General features: G+C 39.5%; 1 protein-coding gene across 1 annotated transcript in view; it reads left to right on the top strand.

Annotated features, from left to right (window-relative positions):
* The window catches only part of LOC122551705 (PACRG-like protein), a 34,829-nt gene extending 16,011 nt beyond the window's left edge, over nucleotides 1–18,818 (top strand). Inside the window, exons 3-8 of the mRNA XM_043694056.1 lie at nucleotides 2,069–2,136; nucleotides 6,622–6,712; nucleotides 9,013–9,147; nucleotides 12,424–12,531; nucleotides 14,260–14,340; nucleotides 17,480–18,818. Coding sequence (XP_043549991.1) covers nucleotides 2,069–2,136; nucleotides 6,622–6,712; nucleotides 9,013–9,147; nucleotides 12,424–12,531; nucleotides 14,260–14,340; nucleotides 17,480–17,536 — 540 coding nt within the window. The 3' untranslated portion in view covers nucleotides 17,537–18,818. The remainder of the gene's footprint in view (nucleotides 1–2,068; nucleotides 2,137–6,621; nucleotides 6,713–9,012; nucleotides 9,148–12,423; nucleotides 12,532–14,259; nucleotides 14,341–17,479) is intronic.
* Nucleotides 18,819–20,478: the final 1,660 nt, after the last annotated feature.

The following is a 20,478-nucleotide window of genomic DNA, read 5'->3' as shown; positions in this document are numbered from 1 at the left end:
ACCTGCAGTGCCTTTTTACTCCCCTGGCCCTGGAAAGAAACAGTTTATTACCTGCAACTAAACAAGTTCCTTATTTTTTCTTTCTCTTCTTTCTTTTAATCCAATTGTCCTTCCCCTTTATTTTTCTTCACTTGATTTGATTCTAATGTCATCTTCTTCATTTCTTGATTTCTTTCTTAATCTTTAAATCTCACTGATTAAGGAAATAGATTAGTGACCCATTGTTTACCAGTGTCCCAGATGCCCATTTTCCTTGTTACACCATAATCACCTTGGGATTTGTAGGGCAAAATCATTTTCAAGCTGACAGTGAGACCAACCTCTAAACAGTAAAGCAGGTAAGAAATGCTTCACTCGAACAATACCAATATTACCTGGCTATTGCTTTAATAACAGCTGTCCACTTACTCACCATGAGAGATGCCTGCTAATGTTCATCAGGAGAAAAGCACAAATGTAGAATTCTAGCCCATACCTTTTTATTTTTCTGAAATTTTGATTGTAGACTAAGTGGGAAAACAACAGTTTTAAAAACGTAAGGATTGTTGAAAGATTGCTGCACATTTTTAACGCAAGTACCCCGACCCTGATTGTAAATGCCGTTCACTCAGCTGTTGCTCAAACACTAGTGAAAACCTAGTGATGTGCTGGAGCCAAAGGCTGGCAAGCAAGTTGCTGATTGGTCTGTGGATCAGTGACCAGTTACTAATAATAGACCTGGCAACAACTATGTGATTGGCTCCAGGTAGTCGAACCTTTTCTATGCAGTAATAAGCATCTCATTACTGAAGATGGCCCATTTGTTTCCCTTTTTGCAGTTGCTGGAGCTGTGACTTTTAATTGATAAGTGAAAAACCTTTATAAGTCACCTTATCCCTCCTGAAAACAGATAAAAGTACCTGCAGAAGGAAGATTGAGAAGCAATGTTCCGATCTGTACAAAAGTCATTTCAGTGATCTTTATGGACAGGGACCACTAGACTGCCTTCCCAGTCTTTCCCTCCATAAGACGAGAAGACATTGGAACAGAAGTAGACCATTCAGCTTATTGAGTCCACTCCACCATTCAATGAAATCATGATCTGATAATCATGAACTCCACTTTCCTGCCTGTTCTCCATAACCCTGATTCTCTTACTTATTAAAAATATGTCTACCTCAGCCTCGAATATACTTACTGACTTAACCTTCACAGCCCTCTGTAGTAAAGAATTCCTCAAATTCATTACCCTCTAAGAGAAAAAGTCCTCCTTATCTCTGTCTTAAATGGGCAACTTCTTCCTCTGAGGTTATGCCCTCTGCTCAAAGACTCTCCCACAAGGAGAAACAATCTGTTTGCATCTACCCTGTTGAGTCTTTTAAGAATCTTCTCATTCTTTTAAACTCCAATGAGTATAAACCCAACCTTTTCTCAGAAGAAAATATCTTCATACTGAGGATCAACCTCGTGAACCCACCCGTAATGTCCAGGTCATGTTTCCTGTCTATGTCTGTATGTGTACGTAGAGGTTAGTGTTTTACCCAGAACAGTTACAAATGCTGACAATTCATAATTATTTATCTGTATCTAGAGCCTTTGTTTGTAATAAATAGTAATTCTTGTTAAGTACAGAAATCTAGTCCGTACTTTTTGTCAACATGGGTCTGCAAATTGGGCACATTGGGAAATTCTCCCTTCTTTATAAAATCTTCAACTTTTGTAACCACTCAAGGAACAATGTGGCTTTTTAATTGCACGCTGTCCCAGTGATGCAGCATTTGCTGTCCTGGGAACCTTGTAATATTTTTGGCATAAATTGCACAGCGTGCAGTTAGTGTCCAGTGTATTGTATCACCTTTATGTGTCTGGGAGAAAGATCGCAAGTTAATAACTTTGGAGTGACTATTTTGTATTTTATTTGGTTCTGAAGAGGTGTGATACTGAACTCAATGTTACCAGATCTTCTGAGTTTCTCCATCACGTTCTATAAGATGTCTAGCATCTTTAGTATTTAGCTCTAATTTATTGATGAATATGGAAATAATTTATGACTCCAAAATAACATGTTATAAATGACGCTTTCTTTCAGTTCAGTGACCCACTGAGACAACAATCTATATTTGCTGCAGCATATTCTAAAAGAGAGATTCCGTGCAGGTAATTCCTGGAAAATAATTTATTGATACCTGACAATGATTGTGGGCGTCATCTAAAGGATGGATTTGGGTAACATCAGAAATTACTTTAGAAATCATTGGTTGACCTAAGATGCCTTTGCATCATCCATTAATTGTTGTCATTTGTATAAATATGCTGATAATTTTGTTAATCAGTTTTTAGTATCATTTTGTGTGTATCAAAAAAACTTACAATTAATTCTGCAGTATTCTCTCAGATATTTTAATTAAGTTATTTGATAACGTCAGTATAGTTCACAGTTTTAGTGCAGGTTTTCCAAAGTGGGGCCTTGAGCCAAAATTTTAAGCTCCGAGGAAGTAATGGTTGAAGTGGAGCTCTGACCAAAGTGAACAGCCATAAGGCACCTTTAAATCCTTGCTTTTCTTTTCACTTGTGCACGTGACCTAAACACTTCTACTTCAAGGCCTTGTAAATTTTCAACCAACCGTGAAATCTCCACATAACCATCTATTCCATACCGCAAGCTTTCACAGGTCTTTTCCCTTCCCACAATCTCACAGGTCTGCCCTACTGCCACGAACCCTTAAAGTTCAGGGGACCATGACAGTGTTTGATCCTTGAAATGAGGTTGCATTATAAATTTTAATTATTATAAAAGCAAACATAATCTCCTACGGTAATACAAGAGATTACTGTTGCTCAAGTTAATTGGTCATTCATTTTTCAACACAGAACAGTACAGCACAGTACAGGCCATTCAGCCCTCGATGTTGTGCTGACCTTTTATCTTTCTCTAAGATCTAACTAACCTACATAGCCTATATTTTACTCTTGTCCATGTGCCTATCCAGGAGTGACTTAAATACCCCTAACGTATCTGACTCTACTACCACCGCTGGCAGCGAATTCCAAGCACCACCATATTCTGAGTAAAGAACCTACCTCTGACATCTTACCTAAACCTTCCTCCAATCACCTTAAATTATGTCCCTCATGATAGCCATTTCTGCCCAGGGGAAAAAATCTCTGGCTATTCGCTCTATCTATCCCGCTCATCATCTTGAACACCTATGTTATTCAACTCTCATCCTACTTCGCTCAATTGAGAAAAGCCCTAGCACCCTCCACTCTTCTTCATAAGACATGCCCTCCAGTCCCGGCAGCATTTCTGATAAATCTCCTCTGCACCCTCTCTAAAATTTCCACATCCTTCCTGGAATGAAGCGACCAGAACAGAACACAATATTCCAAGTGTGGTCTAACCAGGGCTGTATAGAGCTGCAGCATAACTTCACGGCTCTTAAACTCAATCCCCCTGCTAATGAAAGCTTACACATTATACGCCTTCTTAACACTCCTATCAACTTGGGTGGCAACTTTAAGGGATCAATGGACATGGACCCCAAGATCCCTCTGTTCCTCCACACTGCCAAGAATCCTGCCTTTAACCCTGTATTCTGCATTCAAATTCAACCTTCCAAAATGAATCATTTCACACTTTTCCAAGTTGAACTCCATCTGTCACTATACAGTCCAGCTCTGCATCATGTCAATGTCCCGTTGCAACCTACAACAATCTTTCACACCATCTACAACTCCACCAACCTTAGTGTCATTGGCAAACTTACTAACTGACCCTTCCATGCCCTCTTCCAAGTCATTTATAAAAATCTCAAAGAGCAGAGGTCCCAGAATAGATCCTTGCGGAACACCACTAGTTACGAGCTCCAGGCTGAATACTTTCCATCTACTACCACCCTCTGTTTTCTATGGGCCCGCCAATTCTGTATCCAGACAGCCAGATTTCTCTGTACCCCATGCCTGCTTACTTTCTGAATGAGCCTACCATGGGAAACCTTATTGAATGCCTTGCTAAAATCCATATACACCACATCAACTGCTCTACCTTCATCAATATGTTTTGTCACAATCTCAAAGAATTCAATAAGGCTTCTGAGGCATGACCTGCCCCTCACAAAACCATGCTGACTATCTCTAATCAAACTATACTTTTCCAAATAATCACAAATCCTGTCTTTCAGAATCCTTTTCAATAATTTGCCCACCACTGACATAAGACTGATTGTTCTGTAATTCTCAGGGTTATCTCTATTCCTTTTCTTGAACCAGGGAATAACATTTACCATCCTCCCATCGTCTGATACTACTCCAGTGGGACAGTTAGGACACAAAGATCATCGCCAAAGGCACAGCAGTATCTTCCCTTGCTTCCTGTAAAAACCTTGGGTATATCCCATCTGGCCCAGGGGACTTATTTATCCTCATGTTTTTCAAAATTTACACAACATCCTCATTCGTAACATCAACTTATTCGAGCATATCAGTTTGATTCACACTGTCCTCATTAATGTCAAGGTTCCTCTCAGGAGTGAATACTGAAGCAAAGTATTCCTTAAGGACGTCCCCTACCTCTGACTCCAGTTCCCTCCACTATCCCTGATTGGCCCCACCCTCATTCTGGCCATCCTCTTGTTCCTCACATAAGTGTAGAACACTTGGGGTTTTTCCTTAATCCTATCCACCAAGGCTTTTTCATGCCCCCTTCAAGCTGGTCTAAGACCATTCTTCAGTTCCTTCCTGGACACCCTTGTAACCCTCTAGACCTCTATCTGATCCTTGCTTCCTCAACCTTTAAGTGAGCTTCCTACTTCCTCTTGATTAGATGTTTCAGATCTCTAGTCATCCAAGGTTCCTTCACTTTACCATCCCTTCCTTGCCTCAGTGGGACAAACCATCTAGCACTCGCAGGAAATGCTCCCTAAACAACCTCCATTTCTGCTGTGCATTTTCCTGAGAACATCTGTTCCCAAGTTATGCTCCATAGTTCCTGCCAAATAGCATTGTAATTTCCCCCTCTCCCTATTAAATACTCGCCCCGTACCATCTGCTCCTATACCCCTCTGTGACTTTAGTAAAGGTCATGGAATTGTGATCACTATCACCATAATGCACTCCCATCAAGACATCAGACACTTGGCAAGGTTCATTTGCCAAGTACCAAATACAATATGGCCACCCCTCTAGTCGGCTTAACTACATATTGAGTCAGCAACCCTTCCTGGACACACCTGACAAAAACCGCTCCATCCAAACTATTTGAACTAAGGAGGTCCAAGTCAATATTAGGGAAGTTAAAGTCACCTATGACAACAACCTGCCTCCCAATTTGCTGCGCCGTGTCTCCGTTGCTATTTTGGGAGGGAAGGTGGCTGTACAAAATTCCCAGGAAAGTGACTGCTCCTTTCCTGTGTCTGACTTCCACCCACACTGACTCTGCGGACAAACCCTTCTCAACGACCTCCCTTTCTGCAGCTGTGATACTATCCCTGATTAACAATGCCACAACCCCACCTCTTTTACCTCCCTCCCTATTCCTTTTGAAACATCTAAACCCCGCAACATCAACGAACATTCCTGCCCCTGTGACATCCAAGTCTCCGTAATAGCCACATTCGAGAGAGTGGGGCTGGAAAGACATAGCTGGTCAGGCAGCATCCAAGGAGCAGGAGAATCGACGTTTCAGGTATAAGCCCTTCATCAGGAATCAGCATCATTGTTCCAAGTACTGATCCATGCTCTAAGTTCATTACCCTTATTCCTGACACTTCTTGCATTAAAATAGACAAACTTCAACCCATCACACCGACTGCAACTTTGCCCTATCAACTGTCTATCCTTACTCAAAGACTCTCTGCACACTGTATCTGTCTGTTCACCAGCTACCCCATCCTGTGATCCATAGCTCCAGTTCCCATCCCCCTCCCAAACTCTAGCAAACCTTCCGCCCAGGATATTGGTACCCCTCCAGTTCAGATGCAACCCGTTCTCCATGTATATGTCCCACCTCCCTCGAAGGTATCCTAATGATCCACATATCTGAAGCCCTCCCTCCTATACCAGCTGTGCAAACACATTTTCAGCTGCACTTGGTCTCTGTTCTTAACATCACTAGCTCACGGCACCGATAACAATCCTGAGATTACTACTCTGCTCGTCCTGCTTTAAAGCTCCCAACCTAACTCCCTATATTCATTTTTCAGGTCCTCATCCCTTTTCCTAGCTATGTCATTGGTACCAATGTGTATCATGACTTCTGGCTAGTTTCGCCCCCCCACCCCCTGCTTAAGAATCCTGTAGATTTGATCTGAGACATCCCTGACCCTGTCACCTGGGAGGCAACATACCATCTAGGAGTCTCATTCACGACCACAGAATCTTGTGTCTGTTTCTCTAACCATTGAATCTCCTATCAGTATCACTCTCCTATTCTCCCCCTTCCCTTCTGAGCCACAGACCCAGACTCAGTGCCATTTTGTAACATGCTTCTGGCTTTAAATAATAAGCAACAATTATGAGAGTGATTTCTTATATGAAGTGCTTTGAAACGTCCTTTGGGACATGTGAAAATGCTTATGCGTTGCTTTGGATTTAAAATTGGATTTCTTCTTATGTTATTGTTTTGTGCACATCTTTTTCCATTAGGTTATTTCATGGTTCAGTGAGTCATAGACTACAATGGGATCAGCCACCAGAGACTGTTTGCTTTGACCCTCTTCTTATTACCTTAGCTGAGGTAAGACTGACCCATTTCATTATGCTTTTACAGAACCATGCAGGCTCTAGCATCAATCCCTGAAGCATTCCACTCAGTTCACTCTTGACAACACCTGTTTTCTGTTTTCGTCCATTTTCTGAAGCAGATCAAGAGTTCAGCTAACACTGCAGTCCAACATGGGGAGATTGGGCCAGAATTTACAAAGAAAATGTATGTTTACACTGTTATGAATGTGCAAATTAGCCTCCAACTTGTGGTGGCAGAGTGATGTCCAGTGAACTGAAAATTGCTACAAGTCGCTTGACAATTTATGCTGTTCTGCTGTTAATATTTTCCAATCAACCTGTTTAGAGATGTTTTGCACATCTCTGAAGCAGGTAGGATTTTAACCCAGGCTTCCAGGTTCTGAGGTAGGGACATGTTTGGAATTGATGGGTCCTTGGCAGCATGTATTAGATGTTGAAACAGAGGATAGGTATGGATGGGCATTTCTCAAATTAGAGATAAGTTTAAAGTGTTGTTCCCCAGGGATCTGTACTGGGACCCTTGCTTTTTCTGATTTTTATAAATGATTTGGAGATGGTGTTGAGGGCAAAATATCTAAATTTCAGATGATACTAAGCTAGGGTGAATAGTGAGTTGAGGATAATGCTGAGCGACTTTAGAGAGACATTGACAAGTTGGCCAAATGGACAGACACCTGCCAGATGAATTTCAGTGCAGAGAAATGTGGGGTAATGCATTTTGGTATTCTACACATTTGCAATTTCCACAGTACTGTGTTGAGTTATCTCCTGTTTTATACTGAGACAAAATGTTGTTCCAGTGGAGAAATGTAACTTGCAAGTATCCTCTTCTCTCATGATTCCATTAGAAAGTAGTACAATGCTAGTTCCTGTATTACCCTGCTTCTGACAGCTTGCTTGAAGAATACTTTCCTTTTGGTATTGTATCACTTACTGTAGGCCTGACTGCATATTGCCAGTGTGTTGAAGACAGATGAATTTTTTTTAGGTGGCATCCAGGATGATGTTTTCTTTTGCGTTCCCAAACTCTGTTGGGGACAGCACAGAACAATGGTTTTAGGGTTGCAGACTTCCCAGTGGGCTTATTCAGAGACCATTAGTGCACTGCAAGAAACAGGAACAATAGCAGTAATGGGACTTTCTTTGATCATTCTCTGTGTCTTAGAAGTGGGACATTTTGGTTGTATTATGTCACCCTTCATTTTTCTAAAACAAATACAAAGTAAGTCTGACATAGATCAATTGGGTGGAGTGGCCTGTTTCTGTGTGAAAATGGGTATGGCAGCTGCTGGAGATTAGGGTCTAGATTAGAGTAGTGCTGGAAAAGCACAACAGTTCAGGCAGCATCCGAGGGGCAGGAAAATCGATGTTTCGGGCAAAAGCCCTTCATTAGGAATGGCCTGTTTCTGTGCTAGTGTTCATGATCCATTTTATTTAAATTTCCTTTTATCCTTTCAAATCTCCAAAAGGTGGCACCCTGGAACATAACTTTTTTTATGTATGAAGCTATAGTTTGTTTATTACAAAACAGTCCTGAGCCTGTTTTGACTGGAGCAGAATTACATGAACTACTCAAGGAATTTTGTGTAAAATAATTTATTGCTGTCCTGCCTCTAACCAGCAGTGTTAAAATATGAAGCACTCTAATAAGGACAAGTGAGATTGTACAGATGTTTTTAAGAAATTACATCTTTGTGCATTATTTCTGTGTCAGAATTTTTTCATTGGTTTAGAATGTTTGCAATTTTTGAAAAAAACGTTTCTGGATTATTCTTTTAAATCTTGTGGTTGCAGACTCAATAACAATTATACTAAATAAGTGCTGCAACATGTTATAAAAGTGTATGAGGTAAAAACAAGGACTGCAGATGCTGGAAACCAGAGTCTAGATTAGAGTGGTGCTGGAAAAGCACAGCAGCATCCGAGGAGCAGGAAAGTCGACGTTTCGGGCAAAAGCCCTTCATCAGGAATAGAGCTGAAATAAAGTGTGTCATATTTATACTGATTAGAAATGGAGCACACTGCCTCAATGATAAAGCAATAATGAAGAAAGAATATTATTTTACTTATCAAGCATGTTTTCCTACCGAGTATGAAATTGCAGTGGCAGTTGTGTTGGTTTAGTACAAGGCCTACTGAAGTATGTAGAATGCTAACCAAGTATTGGACTTGCTTTGACCACTGGGTGGGGTTGTTTTTTAAAGAATATACCTCATTGAATCAATAGCCAAATTATATTTGAAAAAGCCAGTCTCCATCTTTATTTAATGTTTTGCCTGTTACTTTACACAGGGATTAAGAGAAACTAAACATCCTTACACATTTGTAGCCAAGGAAGGTTTCAAAGAATTGCTGGAGATTGAAAATGCTGCTGAGAAGGCTATTCCACTAGTTCCAAAGGTGGTTCCGAAGTTAAAAGCTGCTCTGGTAAATGTTTTAGTAAAACTTTCACAACTGACAAAGTCAGTCACGCTAATAATAACTGACGCCTACATTTCGGTAATTTTATATGCATTTCATTTGAATATTTTGTTGAAATTGGAATTTAGAAAAGGTGATCTTATTGAAATATGTTAGGTTCTGAGAAAGCTTTGCAGGGTAAATATTGAGAGGCTGTTTCTCCTAGTGGGGAAATCTGGAATTAGGAGCCAGTTGAAAAGTAAGGAGTCTTGCATTTATGAGAGAGAGAGTGAGATTTTTGTTTTCATTTTGAGTGCTGTTAGTGTTTGAATTTCACTCCCATAGAGACCAGTAGAAGTTGGGTTATTGAAATTATCCAGTGCTGAGTTAGATAGATTTATAGTTGACAAGGGAGTCAAAGGTTAATGCGGGTAGGTAAGAAAGTGGCCACCATCAGATCAGTCCTAATCTTAATGAATTGTGGGAGTAGCCTTGAACTAAATGGCTTACCACTGATCCTGATTATAGAGTCATAGAGATGTACAGCATGGAAACAGACCCTTCAGTCCAACCCGTCCATGCCGACCAGATATCCCAACTCAATCGTGTCCCATCTGCCAGCACCCAGCCCATATCCCTCCAAACCCTTCCTATTTATATACCCATCCAAATGCCTTTTAAATGTTGCAATTGTATCAGCCTCCACCACTTCCTCTGGCAGCTCATTCCATACACTTACCACCCTCTGTGTGAAAAAAGTTACCCCTTAGGTCTCTTTTATATTCCCCTCTCCTCATCCTAAACCTATGCCCTCTAGTTCTGGACTCCCCGACCCCAGGGAAAAGACTTTGTCTATTTATCCTATCCATGCCCCTCATAATTTTGTAAACCTCTATAAGGTCACCCCTCAGCCTCTGATGCTCCAGGGAAAACAGCCCTAGCCTATTCAGCCTCTTCCTGTAGCTCAAATCCTCCAACTCTGGCAACATCTTTGTAATTCTTTTCTGAACTCTTTCAAATTTCACAACATCTTTCCGATAGGAAGGAGACCAGAATTGCACACAATATTCCAACAGTGGCCTAACTAATGTCCTGTACAGCCGCAACATGACCTCCCAATTCCATTACTCAATACTCTGACCAATAAAGGAAAGCATACCAAACGCCTTCTTCACTATCCTATCTACCTGCAACTCCACTTTCAAGGAGCTACGAACCTTGAAGGCACTCCAAAGTCTCTTTGTTCAGCAACATTCCCTAGGACCTTACCATTAAGTGTATAAATCCTGCTAAGATTTGCTTTCCCAAAATGCAGCGCCTCACATTTATCTGAATTAAACTCCATCTGCCACTTCTCAGCCCATTGGCCCATCTGAGCAAGATCCTGTTGTAATCTGAGGTAACATTCTTCGCTGTCCACTACACCTCCAATTTTGGTGTCATTTGCAAATTTAGATGCAATAGCATCTTTGCTATTGCACACCTTTACAATAAAATGCCAACTAAAATATTCATTTTATATTAATTAGAAACCAATGTAGCAATAAATTCAAATTTATAACCAGTCTTATTCTTTTCTCATATTTATGTTGAGTACAAAATATAAAGAATTGTGTGTTCAGCTTGTATCCTGGGCTTATGTATAAACAGGTCATTTTATTCAGCCTAGTTTTCACTCTCAAAGCTAAGCCTAAGACCAGACAATAATACAAAACATCTGTTAGGTCAGTAATTGTAGATGTGATGCAGCATTATTTTGGCATTTTGCTTCCCAAATTTATTGCATAGTGATGCAAGGATTATATGCACTTGTATGGAATAGAATTCCATCCACTCATTCATGTGTACGTTTCCCAAAGGCAGATCCATGACTTGTCTGCTGATGCTTCATCCTCAGCTGTTTATTTTCAGTGTTGGTTTACAATTGTTTTCCACTCTCTGGGATAGCTGCTAGCTATAACTGGAATCAAAGTCCTGCTGGTGTTAATCTGAACCAAATGCTAGCCATCTAGCTAACTGGCTACACAATAGAGTTATTAGTCCATTAGATGGTTCGACATCTGTGATAGTCCAACCTCCATATAAGGTAAATTTTTGGATTGAGGATCACTCACTGCCCATTGGCAACATTATCCAAACACAGGTTCCACATGAATACTGACAACACAATGAGCTGTCTTCTCATCATGGTCTTTGATTCTTCCACTGTCTCCCTATTTGCCATGCTGCTTGTCTGACATCCAGTAATGTAGGAATTTCCTTCATGTTGTTGTTTGATGGTTTCCCCACCTGAGATCTGGCAGGGCAGATGGTGTGAAAGGCAAATAATGGAGTAGGTTGGCAACTGAAAAACAATTGATCTCTTCCTGCCACGTCAGTCAGTTTTGCATGGAAAGGTCCATGGAAGACCTCCCCAACCCAGCACCAATTAAATACTCTTAAATACTAATAAAAACTGCCACTTAAGGATCTGGATCCATGATCAGCCTGATTCCCTGCCTTCCCACAATGTGAGAAAATGGCCAAATCAAACACAGAATGATGGAGAAATTCAGCAGTATTAGTGGGAACAGAAATGGAGTTAACATTTCGAGTCTGGTGTGACTCTTGTTCGGAACCATATCTTTGGAGTTATACTTCTGTCCATGCCATTTATAACATTACTGTTGGTATCACTACTCCCAAAGGACTACTGTGGTTTAAGAAGGCAGCTGACCACTACCTTTTCCCGGGCAATTAGAAATGGGCATCAAATGCTGGCCAAGCCAGCAACACCCACATCCCATGAATAAGAATAAGTTACCTTCTACACCATGACCGCTGTTGGAAATTCCCATCCAGTTACGTTTTCATCTGCCCCTTCTAAACATTCCGGACGAGTACAGGATATTCTCCCATGGAGTGGGCCATCTCAGGGCACTGGTTCAAAATAGCAAGAGGTAGTTTTGGATTTGGGAGAATTAAAAAAAAACCTGTCCTAATATTCTAAATGTTATTGGCAGCCTGAGGCAATTGTGAAATAAGTAAGAGAAACAGAAATTTCACACAACTTAGCTTTGGGGCTGTAGAGAGTGATAGCAATACATTATTGCATTTTTTAAAATAATGCAAATTAACATTTGTGTGTTTGTGCACACAACCACAAGCTTTCAAGATTTTCTGCTTTATTAAACAGTGGTTACAGCTTTGGATAAAATTGAGGAGTGTAGATGTCAATGCAATTACACACGCTGTAGTAAAATGGTAATTAATTTTTAACCTTTGTTGTGGAATGTTTTTATGGTGTTATTTTTCTCCCTACAGGCACATTCAGATGTTGAGGTTTTTGAGAGAGGATTGTGTGCTTTGGTCCAGCTTAGTGCTGTTGTTGGTCCAGCTGTAAATAGCCATCTTAAACATCTGTTGACTAGTGTGAGTATTTACAGCTGTCTTCTGAGATGCTGCTTGTTACTGAAGCCTTCTAATGTACTTCAATATCTTAATGTCAGTTCTTTTGTTAACAAAGGATCTGTTTTGTTATAAAGGAGTTTGCACTTCATAGCTGGATTTACATATGAATCTGTCTGAAACCTGACTTGATTTCAAAGGAAAATAACACAATTCCCCTTGCAGAAAGTAGGTTTTCACTTGTGAAGCCATTCCTTACAATCAAAAATGATAATTGAATTTACTGGCTGAAAACCTCTTGTCATTTTTAAATTCAGAGGCCGCCTTCCAAAGACTTGAAACAGCAGTCTCAAAGATGGCTGAACCTTTGCGTAACTATACCATCCACGTTACAAAGCCGTTGAAATGGAGACAAGTTGTCTGCAAGGCCTCACCAGGAACAATTGTCTTGAAGAGTGTCAATGAGGGCTATGTTCTAAATCATTAACAAAATCACGTGGACACTCAACCTGGTGGGCGTAAATCATAAGACATGTCACTTGGACCCTGGCTATGAAATAATTGTGTCCAGATGTAATCCAAACAGGTCAACCAGGCATGTGAACTCCATGAACCTTGATCATATTTTGCACTGGTCAGCTGGAGGGAAAGAGAGGGTAATTTTATAGGCTGACTAACCTAATTTTGTTTAAAGTCTCTGTTTTCTCTGCAGACCAGAGCAAGAAAATGCATTGAGGAAACAAGACCCTGAGCATGTTGTGTGTGTTTGTCTCATTCTCACTCTCTGTCTTTCTCTCTCTCTCTCTCTCTCTCTCTCTCTCTCTTTCTCTCTCTCTCTGGCTCTGTCTATCTGTCTCTTTCTCTGTCTGTCTCTCCCTTTCCCTATCTCTTTCCGGTCAAGTACTGACCACGTAAAGGTCTCAACTTGTCACTAGCCTGATAACCTACCTTCCCAGCAAGCTAGAAAGTTGGCTAGTTTCCCAACTGGGAAGCAATGACAACCTTTTAGCTGGGTTTGGGTGAGTAGGCCTCTATTTAGCCTGAAGTGGGGAAAATTGCTGGCATGAATGACGGTGACCTCTGAAGACCACTTCTCTGCCCTTACCTCCAACACCATCCCTGCAAACTCTGTCTCATGGCAACCCCCATAAAGCGAAAAGAAAAAAAACATGCTTAACTTCTTATCACTGGATTCCCCAAAGATCTGCTTTGACTAATGTATCTTCAGGATTCAGAAGGTGTCGGCTTCTGATTTACCAGCAACCTCTTGATTGTAAGGAATGGCTTCACTTGGGATGCCAGAGATAGGCTGAGAAATTTACATAATCTCTGTTTTCATCTCTTAACTAGTTAATTGGCATGTGATAAATTGAGTTATTTCACTAATGGAGTGGTCTGTTAGTCCCCACATAACACCCATTCCCACACTTAGTTACAAAAATGGAAAATCTGGATTTTCACCAAAATTCTGCTAGCTTTTCTCTATTGCAGATGCATTGGGAAAATGAATTTTGTCATGTTCAAGCTCCTTTCCACAAAAATTGAACTTTGCACAACCAAACACGATATTCTGGTCAGAAAAGGGACAGTTTTGTTTGACTAGGACACATTGTGAAGAGACAAATTCAGTCAATCTATTTTGCTTTGAGTCTTTTCAATTTCCTGATTTTTGTTTAAATTGCTTAGAAATAATTGACATTCTCAATTTTAAAACTTTGAAGAATGTTAATCTCCTTTTCTTATGTATTAAAGCTGTCAAAAGGATTGATGGACAAAAAACTTAAGCAGCCAATCACAGAAGCCCTGCAGAGACTGGAACAGCATGGTGGAAAGGTAAACATGTGCACCCATTGTCGCAGCAGGCTAAATTACTTCAGCTTGCCTTGAAGTAGAGCAAAAAGCCAGCTAATTGCAAATATATAAATTATAATCTCAACACATATCATTCAACGTTGTTTTGAAATGGCTGTTAATGTGCCATAAATGTTTATTTAAATAAGCTATTGAAATTGGATCAGACTGAAAATGAATTGAATATGCCTGTGTAACCTATTGCCGCAACGGGGTGGATATCCAGTTATAAATCTAAAGTCAATAGCTTTCTTACAAACAATTCCTAGTTGTGGTTTACAATTGTTCCCTTCTACCTGTGATGCATGCTAGCTATTTTTCGTTTATTCCTCCTCTTATACGCTCCTTACACATGTCTTTGATAACTTAAGTCACCCTGATTTAATATCTCCATATGCAGATTGATGTCGGACTTTGTTCGATAAACACTCATGTGATGGACTTAGAGAGGTTTATCACATTTGTATAAACATACTGTATAAATGATTGAATGGTGGAGCCGACTCGATGGGCTAAATGACCTAATTTCTGCTCCTAAGTCTTATTGTAACTGGTGCTGTTGCAACTGAAGCTAAACCAAGCAACCCTTATATCACAGCTTTTCCAATGAATTTTGAACTCCTCCACTGGAAGGGCTATTTGTTGCTGGTTCATAATTGTTTTTCAAAAGCTAAAGTCTATTTATTCGTCATAAACAGTCATTGTGGTTAGGACAGAATTATAGTCTGTGCTTTCTGTCGCCGTGGCTCTGAAAGATAGTCATATTGGGGAATCCTGTAAAACTCTTAAAACCTTGAACTTTTGTGGTGATTCTGGAAATGGCAGGTTTGGCCTTCCATTGTGGTACCTTAGTTAGGCAGAACCATTGGCTTTTGAGTATAAGTGCAGACCTTATTGAAATGTATAAAATTGTCACGGGCTGGGCCGAATTGAATGATTCTCCTGTCTGTGGGTCTAGAATTAGGGGTCATGTCTCAGGTAGGTCATTTAGTGCTGAGATGAGACATTTCTTCAATCAGAGACTGGTGAACTTGCAGAATTTCTACCACATAAGACTGTGAAGATCAAGTCACTGCATATATTTAAGAAAGAAAGAAATTTCTGGATAGTGAAAGTGTCAAAAGTTTTGGGGAGGCAGTGGATTATTCTGTTGAGATGGAGGATCAGATGTGATCATTTGGAATGCTGGAGTGGACTCGATGGAATGAATGGCTTGCTCCTAGTTTCTGTGTTTCTATTATGCTTGCTCAACAGAATTGTTTTGGAAACTTTGAAATAATATGTTAATACTGTGACTGGATTAAACAGCCAGAGGCAGATGAAGTATACTTACTTTGGGTTACTCATGTACTTTTGTTGCCAAATTAAAATCTATACCTTTGCTTCCTGTTCATTTACCAACTTTCAATGAATGCTTATACCACCTAAAATGCATTTCTTATGTCAGTCAGATGTAACATTGACATTTCCTATGTGAATGTTGAGATAGAAATTTTGAATGTCAAAATTCTCATATATTTGTGGGGAATAGGCTCTGCAGAGGAGCTCCAGTATTAATATTCAATGTCACAACTTTCCGCAATACCACCTGATTCTCCCATGCAAGTTGCTCAAAATAATTAGTGGACAATATTTGTCTGCTGTTTTCTCAGTAAATAAAAGAAACAATGTTCCAGTTTTTGTTTTGTTCTCTTTTCCCTTTGCCTTTGCACCCAGCATCATGACTTCTGTGTTTGCAATCTTCACCTTACTTCATTTTGCCTCCTCTATTCTGAATTCACTACTATCTTGTTCTCTCTAATCGATAACAACCATGCATCTGTGAAACGACATCTCAACTAAAGGCAGTGCCTTCAGCAGAAGAGCAAAGTCCTTTCAAAAAGAAAATAAGCAAAAGGAAAGCCATGTTTTAAAAATCTTCAAAATACTAGGGAAATGACTCTGCTCATCAGGACTGGCAGCCCTGATAATTCTCTGTACCGTTACATTTTTTAAAATCGTTGTATGCCATTTTAATGTTTACATATTAAAACTACAGTTAAACACCCAAGTCTGGCTTTGGCTAAATTTTACAATCCCATGAATTCCCCAGAAGAAGTGTGTATTACAAAATTATGTTTATGGTTAAATTACTGAATATTTGACACAGTGGGTCTGTAAAAATGGACAAGGATTTGTTACAGTTTTCAGAAATTTGAAACAATTAGAAGTAATCTGTGTTTCATATTCTTTCCAGTGGCTTACTTAACACAATTTTTGTTCATTTCATGGATTTAATAGCATCTTAATATTGGTTTATCATATTCCTTTCTCATAATCTATTGTAATAGAAACATCGGAGATTGATGTTTCAGGGCAGTTTGACAACTGTGCTATTAAGAATTCTTTCACAGGTATATACTGTGTACATGTTTTAATTGGAGTATGAAGGGTATTAGAATGATTTGATTTGGTTGTTATTATTTTACCAAAAACAGAACTGCTGGTTGTACGTTATTGAGAACTTGTTGCTGTACAAATGTGGTGGTCTTCTTTTGGAATTTGTTTTTCAGAAAAGATTTACAAAGATGTGCCAGGGTTGGAGGGTTTGAGCTATAGATATAGAGGCTGAATAGGCTGAGGCTTTTTTGAGTAGGAAGGGTTTAGAGGAATATGGGCCAAATGCTGGCAAATGGGACTAAATCAGTTTATGATATCTGGTCAGCATGGACCAGTTGGACCGAAGGCACTGTTTCCATGCTATACAACCCTGACTCTATAAAAGCAGGTTCATGTTCATTGCTAGTAACCTGAGATAGTCAACAAGTGTATAAAGAAAGACTGGTGATAATGAACTGGGTTCTCATTTGACTGTCTAATCAGAGCAAAGTGCCATTTGCTGAACTATAGTTGCTTGTGAACCAAAAGACCGTAAGAAATAGGAGTAGGAGTAACGCATTCAGCCCATTGAGTCTGCCCTGCCATTCAATGAGACCATGGCTGATCTGATAATCTTCAACTGCACTCAGCTGCCTTTTTCTCATAACCCTTGATTCCCTTACTACTTAAAAAGTGATAGAAAGGTGAGAATTTGTTTGACAATGTACTAACATATTGCATTGATTTTGCATTTGTATTGCAGGAGAGTCTGGCCATTATTAAATCCAAAATTCCAACCTATTGCTCTATTTATACTTGAGAAAAAGACAACTTCTGCCCTTGGTCATACATTTCTGCATCCAGACAAATATTATGGATAACAAGAACAGCTTGCAGGAGTTTTGTCTGACAGTATGATGTAATTTTCATTTTATGTAGTTTTGCATTCAAATCAAATAAATATCCTGACCGAATTTATGTTGAGTGAGGTGAGTCCTGCTAATCTTTAATGGAGAAAGGAAGTTGTGAAAATTTGGTCAACAATTTATTTTTCTCTTGCTACAAAAAATGGATTGTCTAATAAGTTACTTGAAGTTGTGCAGACACCAACTTGAGCCAATGACATCATTCATCGAAATTTGTAAACACTTAGTTGTGTGTAAAATTAATATTTGTAAAATATTTTATAAGGTACGGAAATATTAGCCAACAATATTGAAGGTTTAAGAGATTTTTGGATGACCATCACAAATTGTTAACAGGCGTGACAGTCAGTTAAATACACTTTACAAGTTAAATGCACAGCGTGAGACTACAGATTATAGTATACAGGCCAAGTGCTTTCACTCTCCCACTCTAACTCTCAAAGTCTGGCAGTTCAGTTATATTTGTTGAAAAGTGAAAACTGAACTTCAGTGCACATTTAAAGCCACTGATATTTCATCAGACTGGAAAAGAATAGAGATGGAACTGGTTTTAATCAAGTACAAAAGCAGAAGGTAAGTATGATGAGCCCCTCCTCTTCCATTTTCTCTCTTCCCACATCCAAAGCTCTGAAGCTCCTTTAAAGTGAAACTGTAGTTGTACTTGTTTCAATTTAGTATACTGTGTCCTCCTCCATATTGGAGAGATCAAATACTGCTAGGTCAAATACTTTACTGAACCTCCGCGTTCAGTCCATAGGCTTGACCGTCATTTTCCCAGTTCCTTGTTATTTTAATTCTTCAACTTGCTCCAATTCTGACCCCTTGTAACCATACTACTTTAATGAATCAAATACCAAGTAATCACTATCTCCAAAAAGATACAATCTCACCACTGTCCCTTGACATTCAATGGTATTACCATAAAGAGTCTTCCATTATCAACATCTTTGGGGTTACCAATGACCAGAAACTCAACTGGACTCACCACGTAAACACAGCAGCTACAACAGCAGGTCAGAGGCCAGGAATACTGCAGCGAGTAACTCACCTAACTCTCCAAAGCCTGTGTTTTAGGAATATTAGGTGAGTGCAGCCCTAATAACACTTAAGAAGCTTGACTTAATCTAGGACAATGTAGCCTGCTTGATTGGCACCACAGGCATCCACACCTTCCACCACTGATGCTCAGTAGCAGCAGTGTATTCTATCTTCAAGATGCGATACAGAAATTCACCAAAGATGCTTAAACAGCACCTTCCACACCCACAATCACTAGAAGGATAAAGGCAGTGAATACTTGGGAACACCATTATCTGCAGGTTCCCCTCCAAGCCACTCACCAACCTGACTTGGAAATATATCTCTGTTCCTTCACTGTCACTGCATCAAAATCCTGGAATTCCCTCCTGAAGGGCATTGTGAGTCAAGCTCCACAACTTGGACTGCAGTGGTTCCAGAAGACAGCTCTCCACCACCTTAAAGGCAAGTAGCAACAGGCAATAAATGCTGGCCAGCCAGTGACATCCACGTCCAATGAATTTTTTTTATGAATGTCTTGTTATCCATAGGAAAATGCGGTTTGAAATTTGTGCTTGTTAATAATCATTAGCTATAGTATTGGAGTCACCCAACACACACAGCTATACCGATGATGGTAGTAATCAATTATGATCAAGTCACTATTCTTATCTGTGTTAAAATATTACATGAGCTTCCTTACACAATGTGATGCAAGAGCAGCTTTCCTGAAGCTTGTGATTTCAAATAAACCTGTTGGACTATAACCTGGTGTCGTGTGACTTCTGAAAATATTATTTAGTATTACATGTCTTTTACAAGAAGAACTGTCTGTCTGGATCTACTTAATAGTATCATACATGTGAATAAATTTGTAAATTATATCAAATATTTTTTTCCACCACACGTAAATCTAGGTTGAATTTGATTCAGAGGATTCTTTTAGAATAGGATGCTGTACACAGTTTTACTTTGGGCAAATATAATCAACAGTATTCCTTTAATTTAGCTACTCTATGAAAAACTGTTTGTGTATTTAGAAATTCCTGTTAACCAGAGGAAAGCATAGGTCAAGAAAATGAAATGAGATCTTAACATTGAAAAAGATGTCTCAATTATGGAGTTGGTAGAAAGGATAATAGTGAAATCAGAGCCAGGATATTCCATAACTTTCCTCTGCAAAGAGCGATAACCAAAAGCTGCACGTAAATATGTCACTTAGGTCTTGTTGGTGAGAGATGGGGGTTTTGTCAGATAGCACATATGAAGATAGAATTGGAGAACTCGGAAAGCATTTGGATTAAGTTTCTGAGGGCACAAGCAACTTGATTATACTCATTGATAAACTACAGCTTCCTTATTGTCTGATATAGCTCTGATAACCTCCATAGAAAACAAATGCTGGTTAATCTTCTGGACAAACAATGGGTTCTGTTGGTGATGAGTTTATTGTTTCCTGCTCCTCGGATGCTGCCTGACCTGCTGTGCTTTTCCAGCACCACTCTAATCTAGTTTCTTGACGAAAGACACATGTGCCTGACGAAAGACACATTTTTAACATTTCAGTTCTTGGACAGATATTGATTGCAGAAATCATTGCCATTAAGTAGTGACACTGAGCTTTCTTCAAATATTTCAGTTTTTGTTTAAACAGCCTTTCCAGTTGCTTTTCCATTTCTGGGGTCACACAAATTACACATATAATCATAAAAACAATCAACTGAATATGATCAAAAAGAACTTCTAAGATTTATAATATTTACTTCTCTGTTCCGTTTGAACTTTGAAAAAGCAGTTGGGTAAGCATTTGAAGAGGACT

The sequence above is a fragment of the Chiloscyllium plagiosum genome, chromosome 1 (genome assembly GCF_004010195.1).
Source record: "Chiloscyllium plagiosum isolate BGI_BamShark_2017 chromosome 1, ASM401019v2, whole genome shotgun sequence".
Taxonomy (NCBI): domain Eukaryota; kingdom Metazoa; phylum Chordata; class Chondrichthyes; order Orectolobiformes; family Hemiscylliidae; genus Chiloscyllium; species Chiloscyllium plagiosum.
This window is presented reverse-complemented; position numbering and strand designations above follow the sequence as displayed.